This window comes from Tyto alba, unplaced genomic scaffold, assembly GCF_018691265.1.
Source record: "Tyto alba isolate M040663 unplaced genomic scaffold, T.alba_DEE_v4.0 Super-Scaffold_1, whole genome shotgun sequence".
Taxonomy (NCBI): domain Eukaryota; kingdom Metazoa; phylum Chordata; class Aves; order Strigiformes; family Tytonidae; genus Tyto; species Tyto alba.
In genome coordinates, this window is record NW_024881261.1 from 33,554,913 (window position 1) to 33,568,056 (window position 13,144).

A 13,144-nucleotide genomic window follows, 5' to 3' on the forward strand; every position below is an offset into this window, starting at 1 on the left:
CCTCGTCACAGCCTGTCCAGAGCTGCCCGATGGCAGGAGAGGTACAGCCACAGGGAAGAGCAGGATGCATCTAGTTGTAGCCAAGGTTTTGGTTTCACACAAGGATGGAGAAGAGCCAATGCCAAACCGCTGAAGCTTTTATGAATCTGTAAAATTTTATGGAGGCAAAGAAACTCAGAAAACTATGAGCATAAAAACAGAATAAATTAACCCCTCTTAAAATGATCAATAACGCTTTCATGCATGGGGATGCCCTGACCTGTCTTAAATGCCCTTAAACTGCTGTGTCTCAGCATCTACTCAGAGATCAAGCCTGATAAGACATCTGTCTAATCTGCCAGGGACTGATTAGCATGATACTTACTCCTCCTGAGAGACGAATCACCATTAAATGGGTTTAAAACAGTGTCCTTATTTATACCCAAAAGTTTGTTATCTACTGAAGACCACATTAAAAAAAAAAAAAAAAAAAGGCTCAAGAATAAGTGTTTCTTGACAATGAGTCTAAATTCTCAGCACCTGAATTGTTTCTTGGTTTGGATTTTTTTTTCCCCTTTGCTACTCACATAGTCTCACCCCTCTTTCTATCAGCTTCCATTGCTTGTTGTCTCTTTGCCTCTGAGGCAGCAGCAGCATTTGGGGGGCGGGGGGGGGGGCTGTTGTGACAGAGCTCATCGCTGGGTTGTAGCAGTTGCAGCAGGGCTCCAGCTTCCTCCACCAGATTAAAACTTTCGCAACCGCCCAGAGGGATGCTCCAAGGCTGAGCATGAGACTGCAGAGGAGGGGGTTCCCTCCAGGCCCCCCACAAACGGCTCAGTCTGTGCTTTAGCATGGCTGATTCCTGGCTCCCCACCAGCCCCGGGGCCACAGGGCGCACTGCTGGGGCTCCCAGCTGGCAGGGCCCCGGCTGCGAGCTCACATCTTCAGTCAGTAAGAGGAAAGACCCAGTTCTTGCAGTCTCAGGTTTCACATCTATAAGATTTGCAATCTCTTTAAAAATAAAAGTAGAGCACACGTTCAGCGTGCACCGGAATTGCTGTACAGTGTTCTACAAGCTTTCTGCTACATACGAAGATGAGCCTTCACTTTTTTTCCCCACCAAGTCATGTTTGCAACTTTCAAAAAAATACCATTTCTTTTCTGCGGCGTAGCAGTTTCCCAGCACTTAACCTCATTTGGGCAGATTTGCCAAAGTAGTCTAGGAAAAGGAAGAAAAGGTCTCTCCTCTCAACCAGTCTGACTCCAAACCAAACTGTCCTTGGCAGGGAAGAGAAATTATAGAATTTCCATGTAAATACTTATTTAGCGGGCACAGCAAGAGGTAAACACAAGGAAACAGTTTCCTGACATTTGTCTCTGAGCTCTGGGACTCCACTTCCCAAGTCTTCATTTTTTCCTGTGAGAGAAACCTTGAGGACTGTGGCATATTGAGAAATCATTAAACAAGTTTCTCTCACTGAAGAGTTTTGGCTGATGACATGAACATTAGCCAAGTGAGGCTGAACCTGGATTTGGGTGGTAAATTTGTGCCTTTCTCTCACTTGGAAATCAGTTCCCTGGGTACAAGATTTGTCAGACTGCATTTCTACCTTGAACATATTTATTTCAACTGGCGTAAGTGGATGCACTGTATATAAATAGCATATCAACACTGAGGAGCTGTGGGGATGGGCGTTGGTATATTGTCTTTACAGATGTGCACGTCAGGAGAGATGGGCCAGTGGTTATTACCTCAAAGCCTGTAATTCATTACATGCCTCGCACACTTGAATGCTTCAGCACAGATTAAGAAAATACCTATTATTTGATTTGAGAGCTCCCTTTCAGCATTAGATTTGAAAATGACCCTTTTAAATATAAACCAGTCTCTCCTAGCTCTCCTAGTAACAGCACAGGTGCAGAATGCAGTCTCTAGGCAAGGACTTGACTGCATTACCTGCATTCTTAATTTTTTGTTTGGTTTGGTTTTTGTTAAACTGAGAGTTAGTGACTATAAAAGTCTTCCACAGATTTGGCCTTAAGAATAATCTTGTACATTAAAAGACATGTTTTACATCTTTGGTTCTAATATTCAGACTCCACATGGGAGTGTTTCTCACCCGTACCTCGACACATGCTGTGCAGTGGGATCCAGCAATAGTTACTGCTCTATTAACTAACACTATTACGCATCAGTGTTCCAGTCAGTTAAAACAATACAGCATTCTGAGCAGCACAATAGCCTAAGAGAGTTATTTGGAAAACACAGGTGTACGGTAAGAACACTATCCTTTTGGAACAGCAGCAATGGGAACACAATGACAAACTGAAAACAACCCAAAAGCCTCAATGCATGAATTAAATAAGAGCTGCACACAATGAACTTAACTAAATATCTTTTACACCTTGCTGCTTAAATGCTACAAAAATTAAATGAACCCAGAAACTTGTTTTCCTACTAGAGAAGAAAAAACTGCAGCCCTACTGCAAGTGAATCAGCACGCACAAAACCACCTTCAAGACACTGTCGTCCTCTTAATCAACTCAGGACCTTCCTGTTTCTGAATGTCACCTGGGAGCCTAATCCTGCCGTGGCCTCTGGAAACCTGCGGTCCCTGGTGGAATTCGCAGAGACTCCCGCACATTCAAACCAGGGAGGTCTGACCTACCAGGGGATGTTGGTAGAGGGGAGGGAAGCAGTTGCCAAAGGAGTTTTAAATACCCTGGGGACCACTGAAGCCATGCCAAACCTGCCCAGCACGGAGGAGTGAGCTGGGACGGGCAAGCTGCCTGTGCCCATAGCTCAGGAGACTTCTTTAGAGGCACTGAAAACAGAGGGCTTTGTTGCCAGTCACAGATTTCACATCCCCTTGCAGGGTGATACAGAAGAAATCTCAGCTACAAGGTGCTTCCTTAGTACTAACAAACACCAACATGTTGAGCCCAATGCAGCACCTTCTTTTTTCAGGACAAAAGTAATATGATGTGGTTTTACTGAATGTCATGACTGAAATATTATTAAAAAAAAAAAAAAAAAAAACAACCAACCCACAAACACAACAAACTGACAATACTTATTCCAAGGCTAAGGGTCCACACTGCCAGTGTAAATCAACCATTTCAGAGCTGAATTCACATCAGAATTTTTTAAAAAAACAACAAACCAAACAACAAAAATACTCATTCCTCCTGCCATTCACTTCCATGATCAGCTGTTTCTTTCAAAGTGACCCTTTTGTCCAATATTGAATATATCAGTCACAATAATAAAACAATTCTCTACTTTATAGAAGCAGCAGCAAAAAGACTATTCCAGGAAAGTGGAGGTAATTTGATTAAAAAAATAGGCAGTAAGAAATTCAGAAGAAGTTAGAGGATTATCAGCAGTAGCTCAAAGAATTTTTGAAAGCAGAATTGTAAAGCAGTAATTATTGCCAGTGGGATAAGAAAATTATCTGAAAGGATTAATTTTCAGACAGACGAAATAAAAGGCAGAGGCTTAAGTTAAATATCACTGCAATACAAAAATGCACAAATACCTTCTTCAACATCTGACAAATATTCAGCATCACTGAGTATTTCAGGGGCATTGGCTTTACGAACTGCATGATTTAAATAAACAAAATCATTAAATAAATGCATAGACTATCAATGTGTCAACAAAACAATGTAAAACAGTAATAAATGTGCAAAGACCATATCCAACTAATACCATTTCGTTGTTATATTTTTTTTTTTTAAACAAACATTTCTTACAACAACAAAAGACTGGAAAATAAGCAAGAGGGTATTTTTATTATTTAATACCTTCATCATCAGACATATCAAGAACTTCATTCATGGTTTCAGGTACATTCATTTTGTGCTTTTCTGTAACAGTCTGTCAAAGAGAAAAAAAAATCAGAGTGCAGACATACTTTTTCTTAAAATTATAGTTATTTTAAAAATTAAACACAAGGTAGGACATTTTTATCTGCAGTTAGGAAAACAATATTTATTTTTTAGCTTCTTATTCACTTTCCTTTTTACAGATGTATTGAACTATGCATTTAAAAAGACTACAGAAATAGGCAATATTATATTTGTGCTTTAAATGACATTCACATTTTCATGGCAGAAAAAGCATGAGCTGAAAACCTAGAAGAATATCAAAAGAAGAAACAAATACACCGAAGTGAGTTTCATGTTAAGGGGTTTTGTAAGAACTCTTTAAATAGTCATCTAAATTGTGAGCAGAAATGTGTCATCTCTATTTAAACTAAACTTTCTGAGGGAAGTATTTCTCCTTTGTCATTAGAAAAATGCTGCAATTTGGGAGCAGGCTTAATCTACCTGAATTTTTTCAGAGGTGCCTCAGCATGAATTGTGTGTTTTTCCCACAAATGAGAACAATTGTAACCACATGCAGGCTAAATGATGCCCTTTAAGGAATTCGTGCATTAAAGACACTCAGAAGTGGTTGGTTAATTTTCATCCTGATGTTTACATTGATTCAGACTCAAAGACCAATGTAAAAAAAAAAAAAAAAAGAAACAGAAAAAAAATGTCATGAATGCCTTAATTCTGTTCCTAGAATACCTGTGAACCCCATGAATGACACACACATCCAGATTTTACGCTACTGCTGGGGTACAGCACAACAAGCACTGGTAAAGTTTTAGATCATGCAGGAGACCCTGCAGTTACTGTTCGAGGAGTGCAGAGGAATTTAAAAAAAAAACAAGCAAACAAACAAACAAAAAAAACCCAAAAACACAAAGCGCACACCAAAAAAACACTCCCATCTTCATGGAGTTTTTATATTATTTTTAACCACCATTACTTCTCATCCTTCATTTACAAATAAGAAATCATTAACAAGTTCATGAGGACAAAATGGCTTTTCCATTTTAATTTGTTTTAAAATATTTCAGTTTTTCTCTGGCCTTATGAATACTCATTTGGCAGCTCATGTTTCTTGGGCTACTGCCATCGCTTGGTATAGGCAGAACTGCATGCTCAAACATCACAAAACTTTTAAAAAGCCTCACACTTATTTCATTTTGTGAGAATTACTTGCAAAGCTTTTTAACACATTGCTGTTACACTAGCAAAATCACGGGACTTTTTTTTTTTTTCCAAGCACTACAGGATTTTTTTAAATTGGTGTTTGAGCATAAATTATTGTAAAATTAGCTATGTTCATCCCTGGTTTCATTAAATTTACCACTGGGAACTGTTTAGCCACAAGCCTCAAAAAATAAATCTCAGCAGTCAAACTGAGTTTTTAAGACCCTCAGCTGTAAATCAGATTTCATGTCTAGACTTCTGAAGTCTGACAATTACACGGTTGTGACTGATAAGCAGCATATTCTGATTTTAATGGAAATTATTTCTGGACTTCTCTTGAGATTAGGTATTTGAGGTAGTATAGGCTTTTCGGCATCTAGTATTTCTTCTAGAACCACTCACAGCCTGACTCACCATCTCTCTCTCTTCTTTATCTATAGAACATAAACGATCAGCCATCTTACGCAGCACAAACTCCCCCAGCTTCTTGGTTCTACAAGCTAAGAATGATCTAGTGATACTTGGAGTTATTCTCATAAAAATGTGGGTTTACTTTTCCTGTAGCTACCTAGTTGTATACTAGGTAATCATTCAAGTTTATGCTACCCTGGATAATCTCCAACAAATTTTTCAGGTTGTGGAAAACTATTCTGGAATCTCTCTAGAGAAAAATGTGTTCATGAGAAAACCTAGAGAGAAGCTTTAAGAAAAAAATCATTATTATTTTCTGGCACATTCCTTTATATTTTCTTGTTCTGAAATTTGTCTTTTGTGTGGTGGATTATAGACCAGAGCCAGGAAAGTCACAGGAAGAAAAGGCATGTGCAGTAGCAGAGCTAGAATCTGCATGTCATCCCAAACGCTCATCATATTGCAACCACCTGCTTACACTGATAGACCACACAAATGGGTGATGACAAAACATGGAACACACAGTAACTGTTTTCTTTCTCTGATACACCTAAAAAATACATAGGGGCACATACTTCTTTTAATTGGAAAAAAAAAAAAAAAAAAAGTTGCAGAAAGAAAAAAGCAAATTTGCAAATTTGGATCCAGTGCCCTGAATTTATGTTCTTAAGACCCAATTTTGGCTTTACTGCTATGGTGGTGCATGGAGGCTCCTCACCTCACAAAACTGTATTCTTCATAGATCAATCTGGCGAAATGTTAGTGAACAAAAGATCTTTCTGAACAATATTCTGGATTCTGTGAATCACCATTTCTCTGACAGCAGGTAGTATCTGACCATTGCTAGTCCCTTTATTCTCTCTTGGCTAACACTGCAATAAACCTTCCTGAGAGGCAAAACAGATGGGCTGGAGATCATGTCTATGTCAGTGAATGGATATCTGGGGCTGCAGGAGCTGTCTGTGGCTGCTTGCAAAAGACAGCCTTTCACCATCTTTCAGGAGACGCCAGAAATTACACACTGACATGCTTTTAAGTAAATCCCAACCACTTCTTAGATCGGAATAGGTTCTCTTTGGCCAAATACAAGCCAGTATACAGCAGTCCCTTGGCAAACCCTCTCAACAGGCAGAAGTAGCTTCTATTTACACAAGCCTGTAGGAATGTCTTTTAAACTACAAACCAGCCCGTATTCGTGTATTTCATGCCCTAAACCAGATGTGCAGAAGAACATGGCAGCTAGGACCAGTCATTTACACTGTCCTTTTTCTGCTCGGCTGGTACTCTTTTTGCATACATCCTAATAGCGTGTACTACCTTAAAATACACTGCTCACATTTGACTTAATATCCTCTTCATACCGCTAAAAGGAAATAGGTGGAAATTAAACTGGAATCTCAGTAGACATGTAACTAAACAAAGCTGAATACGCTGGCTTAGGAAAAATTCTTCCATTCACTACTGAACTGAGCTGTACTTACAATTGTAGTCATGGTCTCTTCTGTCACCACCTTCAATGTGTCAACGACTGAAATGTAGCCAAGTCGCTTAGCAATGGCGAGGGCAGTGTTTCCATTCTAGCAATTGAAACATTTATAACAGAAGTTGAATGTTAGCAAGGAAAAGTGTAGAAACTGCTAATTAACTTCAGAAGAATGCACAATAAAGGCCAAATAAATGTTTGCACATCGGTGACTGAAATAAATATATTTTGGATATATAACTAAGTTTTTAAGTCTTTACAGAGCTGGGATGAAAACGGAGAGATTTTCAGATGTTTGCAGTTCTAGTTTTGGAAGAGATGATTGCATAGAGGACGTGGGGGTGATGGAAATAGGCTTCCTCTGCTCTTTTCCTCTCCCACCACATCATTTTCTTTTTTTCTTTTTTTTTTGGGGGGGGGGGGGGGGAGGAATGGGGGGATGGGACATTTCCCTTGCTCAAACGCTTTACGCAGGGTGGGACAACCGATCCGGAGGGGAGCGCGGCGGCCCCTCGGCACTTACCACAGTGAGCTCGTTGGGTGCCGCGCCGTGCTGGAGCAGGACGTTGATGATGTGGGTGTGCCCTTGCTGCGCAGCCTGGTGCAACGGCGTGTACCCGTTCTGCAGGCACAGGGAAAGGGACAGGCTGCAGCGGGCACGGCGCACGTGCCGCCTCCGCGGGACGAGCGCGGCACAGGCGGGAAACTCACCTTCGTTTTGGCATTGACTTTCGCAGAATGTTGCAGAAGGAAGTTAACAATTTTTATGTTTCCGTAGTGGCAGCCAACGTGCAAAGGAGTGTATCCCATCTAGAATGAACATAAGCAATTAGTAAATGTGAATATCCCACATGTCTCCTGACAAAAAACACCCAGCAAAAAATCTTGTTAAGCTTTATTTCTTTGGCCTATGTGAAAAATCCTCCAGCCTTGGAAAAAACCCCACGCTTCTCGTGAATGTCAATTCAAGTCCTGTTCTTTGTGACTCTCTCTGAATGCCTTGTATTTCTGTAGTCTTCAACACATGCAATATTGATTAAAGATTTGCCTTCCTCTCCGGTGGTCAGACTGTCAGGTCTCTGAGGCAGAGCCCACCTCTTCAAATAAATGTGTGTATAATGCCTTGCACAGTAAGGTTCAAATGCTTGGTGCTCCTACAGTGTAATAACAAACAAATAAGTAAATAAGTAAGTAATAACAACTTTCTGAAAAGCAGGCATGCTGAGGGCTCCCTTAGCTACAGTGCAATCGGCAGCCTGTTCATTCTGACTGCAACACCCAGAAGGTAAACCTAAAACAATGCCACTGATTTGCCAGCTCTGTCAGAACAATATAGTCCTACAGAAACTGGAACACCAGCTGGTGAATTGAGGCTCTAAGAAAGAAAGGCCTAATTTTTCATGTGCCTGGCCTTGTGTTATGCAAACTGGAGGAAAGTGTGTTTTCTTGGCAGCTGCAAAGATGAGAAAGTTGAATGTATCCTTTGTGTTCCTATTACTTATTTTTCATTACTAGTGGACAGACTAAAAATGTTTGTCAACGTTGAGACTCTCCCACCAAACACTCTAAACACAACTAAACAGCTTCTTATAGTAAAGTGCACACATTTTGAAAATTTTTCTAAAACCAGTTAGTACAAGAAAAATATCATTTAAAAACCTGGCAAGAATTTTAAGAACTACAACTGGCTTTTAAAAACTACTCCTGGTAGCAAAGCAGGAGTCACTAGGCTGACTCTGAACTTGCTCACATTAAAACCCACGTATTTAAAATAAGTCAAACAGCATGTTGAAACCTGTTAATTTTAATAAACACTTTAATCAACAGCTAACATTTAACATACAGTGCAACGAAACACAGAGGACCAAAGCTTGCTCTTGCTGCTTTTTTTTCTAATCTCTTAGTTCATGAGAACACTGTTAGCAGTTTTGAAAAAGCTGGGCTTACTCGAGATGCTTAATGTATCAGAAATGATTAGATTATCTTTCTTGAAGTCATTATCTTTTCCTGCCTTATCTTCCCTGCAAGACAACACTATCTCTTCTTCCTTAACAAACCTAATCAATCTAGAGCTGCGGAAAGTACAGTTCAGGAGATGGCTACCTCTAAATGAGACACTTGCTATTTTTTCTCCATGGCACAGAGAGGTCACTTTTCCCCAAACCTCCCCACCTCACACTAATAGCTTGACAGCTTTCCAGCAGGTGCTTTGCTTGGCTCACAGAGGTGGATTAGTGGGCTTCCCCGTCTCTTGAGGTGAGTCATCAGGATTCCTTTCCCCTCTAAATGTCAGGTTTCATGGGCCCCCTTGACGGGCTCTGAGATGCCAGAAGGGTCATCTTGGCCGGAGCTCACATGGGGCTTCACTATTTTGCAAGCAGGATGAAACTACGCTGCCAATGTCCTCTTGCTACTCTGCGAGGCTTCCACTGGCCCCATGCTCCATTACCAGTTTTTATGGAAAAATAATCATATATGATATGAGGAACACAAATACACTAAACACATGGTAAAATACACTGCAAACATGCACTGCTGTTAATCTACGAGTATTTTGCTTTCAGAAAAAAAAGAGTAAGAGGCGAGGCTGTTTGAGATCATTAATTTCAGTGGCAGAGAGGTCAGTTATAATATACATAGGGAAATGTGGCCATGATACATGTCTCGGCTGCCAGTAGAGCCCAAAGCAGCCATACGGCTGGAAGGAAAATAGACTACTTGGGATGGAACAATCCGGAACTAGATCCAAAGCTAACCTTGTAGGTAGAAACAATGAAAGATGAGCTACTCTTGTATTGACCAGGCTCCTGCTGCTCTCAATAGCATTCAGAGGTGAAGAAGTGCTTTTGCTTTCCTGCTCTGAGAGGAAAAGCCTGGTGCCCAAAGGGTAAAGGCACACAGGGAGTTAAAAGCTGCAGCCTGTCATCCTTCATTTGTACATCCACGTCAGTGAGGCATGGCCAGGTTAGACAATTTGGTCAAAAGCACTGAGGAGGCAAGTCCAAGGTCAGCCTGGAGTTCAGGAGCCAGCACTACACCACATGTTCAAACCATGAGGTCAAAGCTGCTCAGAAGAAAGAGAAAACCTCAAATGTGAACTACTTCCACTAGAGGGAAGTTTCAAGTGTTCATGGATTCAGACACACCATCTTCTTCATGTCCCTTTGTCTCTGATACTACTTCACACAAGGTTTCCTAATTTCAGATGTATTAACACATGCTAGGAGATGGTAGCTGTGCCAGTTACTTCAAATTAGGGTATTTTTTCTTCAGTTAATTATATACACTTTGCCATCTAAAGAAACTACTAGCTTCAACAACTAAGACAAGTTAATCATTGCAAGAAACAGCGCCAGATCCAAATTCCATTTGCATTAGCAGAATGAAACTTTCCATTGACTTATATGAACACCGGATCAGATGCAAACGACTGCAAGGAACCTTTCCCGCAGAACAGTTGCATACGGTGGTAAGAGCCTGAGCACTAGCTAAAGTGTAATCATCATGAACTGAATGCTGAGACCACATCTTACAGTTAATGTTAGTTTAGGGTTGTCCTAATAGCTTCCTAGCAGTGCCCAGGGTCTAAATCTGACTGGGCTCCCTAAGCTGGCCAGAGTCTTGAGTCTTCAGCAGAATGCTGAGCATACTCACAGCCGTGTACCTCAAACACAGCTTTTGTGGTCCCTGCTCCTACATGTGCAAAGATAAATTCAGATTAAAACATGGCCAAACTTTCAAAACACCAGTTAAAAAAAAAAAAAAAGTGCCATGAAACCTCCTCATACAAGAACTTAATACTCTCTCCCCCTTCAAAATACAGGCCTCTTAACATGACCTGCAAGGCCAGCAAAAATCAGACATCATAAAACCAACTGGGGAGATGAAATCCAAAGTCAAGGGCCACCTGCTGGGAGCCCCCTGCTAATAACCCTAAAACATTAAAATCTGGAGAGTACCAGAGCGCCAAGACCAGCTGATCTCAACTTTCCCTTTGAAGTGATCTGTAAAGGCTCCACTCTGCAGCCTGTAACAGTGAATGGATATTGAAGAAGGAGCTATCAAAACCCCAACATCTACTGCAGTATAACTTCAGTTTCCTTCTACAAAATATATATACAAAGATTTACATGTGGTACCTTAAGAAATGGCCAGAGAATTAATTATTGATGCTCTTTGTCCCTCCTGACCAGCCTGCTGTTTAAATCAGAGACTAAGTGAAAACTTCTCCTCTTTCCCCTCCAAAGGCATGGTAGAAATCATGACATTACCATGGTGACATGGACACTATTCTCCCTGCTACAGCTCTTGGTGTCCCAGATCTGAAGGTGAAGGAAGCTCCCTCTGAAGCTCTCGGTGCTTCTGGCCTGGTCAGGTATGGCAGCTGGAGGCACAGGCTCTGAAAGGCAGCTTCTCCACTACAAGGCACCACGCGTGTCCTGAGGAGCGATGTGGGCACCTGCTAGCCTGGTGGCAAAATACCAGTTTCCTGCCTGAACTCCCTGGAGGGGCCTGGGTGCTTTCTTTTAAGTTTGCCACAGTCTGTGGTCATCTCACGTCAGGTCGTGTTTGTTGAGGCAGTGCCTGGTGCAGCACACAGTCACTGACAGCAGTGACAGAGAGCTGCCACGGCGGGTCACATCTCACTGGGCAGAGGACATATTTCATGTTTATAGTCAGCAATGTTTGTAGTGAAGGCACTGGTCGAAATAAAACTAGTTAGCAAAATGCCCTTTTAATGCCTGATACCCAGAAGGGACACCCTTTGCTTCTCAGCTACAGTACAGGTTCCTGCATTCAACTCTTTTTAGCTCAGGAAGGTATAACATTTATATTTATATCCCAACACCCTCACAGAAAACAGGTATTCTGTTATTTTTTTCTGAAACATTACAACTGTCAGATTCTGCAATTACACAACCAAAGTCACTAGAAAAGTTGTTATTGTCATGGCTATTTGAGCTTGCTACTTCCATTCTCTATAGAAATGTGTCCAGAGAAGCTAAAATATTTTGCTTCAAAAGCTACTAATAATTAAAAAAACCCAAACCAACCACCAAAGAAACCTAACCCCACAATTATACACATTTCTGCACAGCAGTTTAGGTTCAGAGTTATATTTACTGGCAAAGCACCAAGGGACCTAGTGGGCATCCTAATACTAAAAAAGTTATTTCCAAGAAAATCAGGGCTTTTGTTCAATACAGCTCTGATGCACATCACCTTCTGGCAGTCAGCTGCCATGCTGCTTCTAGCTGTTTTAAAGAATGAGCAGCAATATGGGAGGCTAGCAGCTGGGAAGGGCTTATCAAAAGCCACAAGAATAAATGCCAAAAAAAAAAAAGTCAGAAATACTGAGCTTTTCAATTGTAATGGAACACAAAAACACAAAGCATCCCTTATTCTCTTGCCCTTCATTTTTTTTTTTTTTTTTTGAGGGAAATTATCACAAATCTTGTATATCATGTCAGTGAATTACTTTAATATCCTCCACTGGCAATGACCATAAATCTTAACAGCTTGAATTACTGCATCTTTCTAGTCATGCTGACTCTCAAGCTGCTCTGGTTTTGTTTTTCTGCTGTAAATGTCAGACAATGAAGCTACAGTATTATTGTTGGTAAGGCTAGAAAATGCTCTAGATCCAAAGATCACACAGACATCCAAGCCTTGATTGAATGAAACAGGCAAACCTATGTGTACATACACACTTCACTGCTTTGCTGAATCAGGGCCTAACATGTTGCAGTACCTTGCAGCACCTTCTTAGGCTGGAAATTTCCACATAAATATCTTGATTGCTGTAATGAACCATTGTAGCACTCGGGCTGGTATGGGGCTTCTGTCAGAACAAGGCAGGCAGACCTGAATAAATCTCCCTGAATAAATCTGAAATAAAAGGCCCAGCTCAACCTGCAAAAGAACATCATGACCTCTCAGTCACCATTATCTCCTACCAATACTACAGTTTTAGGAACAAAAGACAGTTTAATACTGGCTTTATTTTCCACACAGTCATCAACCAGGGACTGTGAGCCCATCAGTTCCCCTGGCAGAGACCCAACATGAAGTGCAGTGTAACAACTCTTTGACTAAAATGACCAGAATGGAGATCAAAGTTCCAAATCCTGCTCTTCATCCTTGACTGAACCAGCACTCTTCTCTCATCAGACTTCCTTTGCCAGTCCATCACAGTAATGCTGTATCCTACTATAACACTAT

At 41.0% G+C, this 13,144-nt stretch overlaps 1 protein-coding gene across 21 annotated transcripts in view; it reads right to left on the minus strand.

The window, feature by feature from the left end:
* ANK3 (ankyrin 3) overlaps positions 1-13,144 on the minus strand; it is a 279,582-nt gene that overhangs the window by 77,648 nt on the left and 188,790 nt on the right. For 16 of the 21 annotated variants that reach the window (XM_033004248.2, XM_033004250.2, XM_033004246.2 and 13 more), the window contains 5 exons: positions 7,634-7,732; positions 7,446-7,544; positions 6,921-7,016; positions 3,787-3,859; positions 3,519-3,581 (listed from right to left, as the gene is read on the minus strand). In XM_033004248.2, the coding sequence (XP_032860139.1) occupies positions 3,519-3,581; positions 3,787-3,859; positions 6,921-7,016; positions 7,446-7,544; positions 7,634-7,732 (430 nt within the window). The remainder of the gene's footprint in view (positions 1-3,518; positions 3,582-3,786; positions 3,860-6,920; positions 7,017-7,445; positions 7,545-7,633; positions 7,733-13,144) is intronic. The other 5 variants (XM_033004263.2, XM_033004260.2, XM_033004262.2 and 2 more) reach the window with 1 other exon arrangement.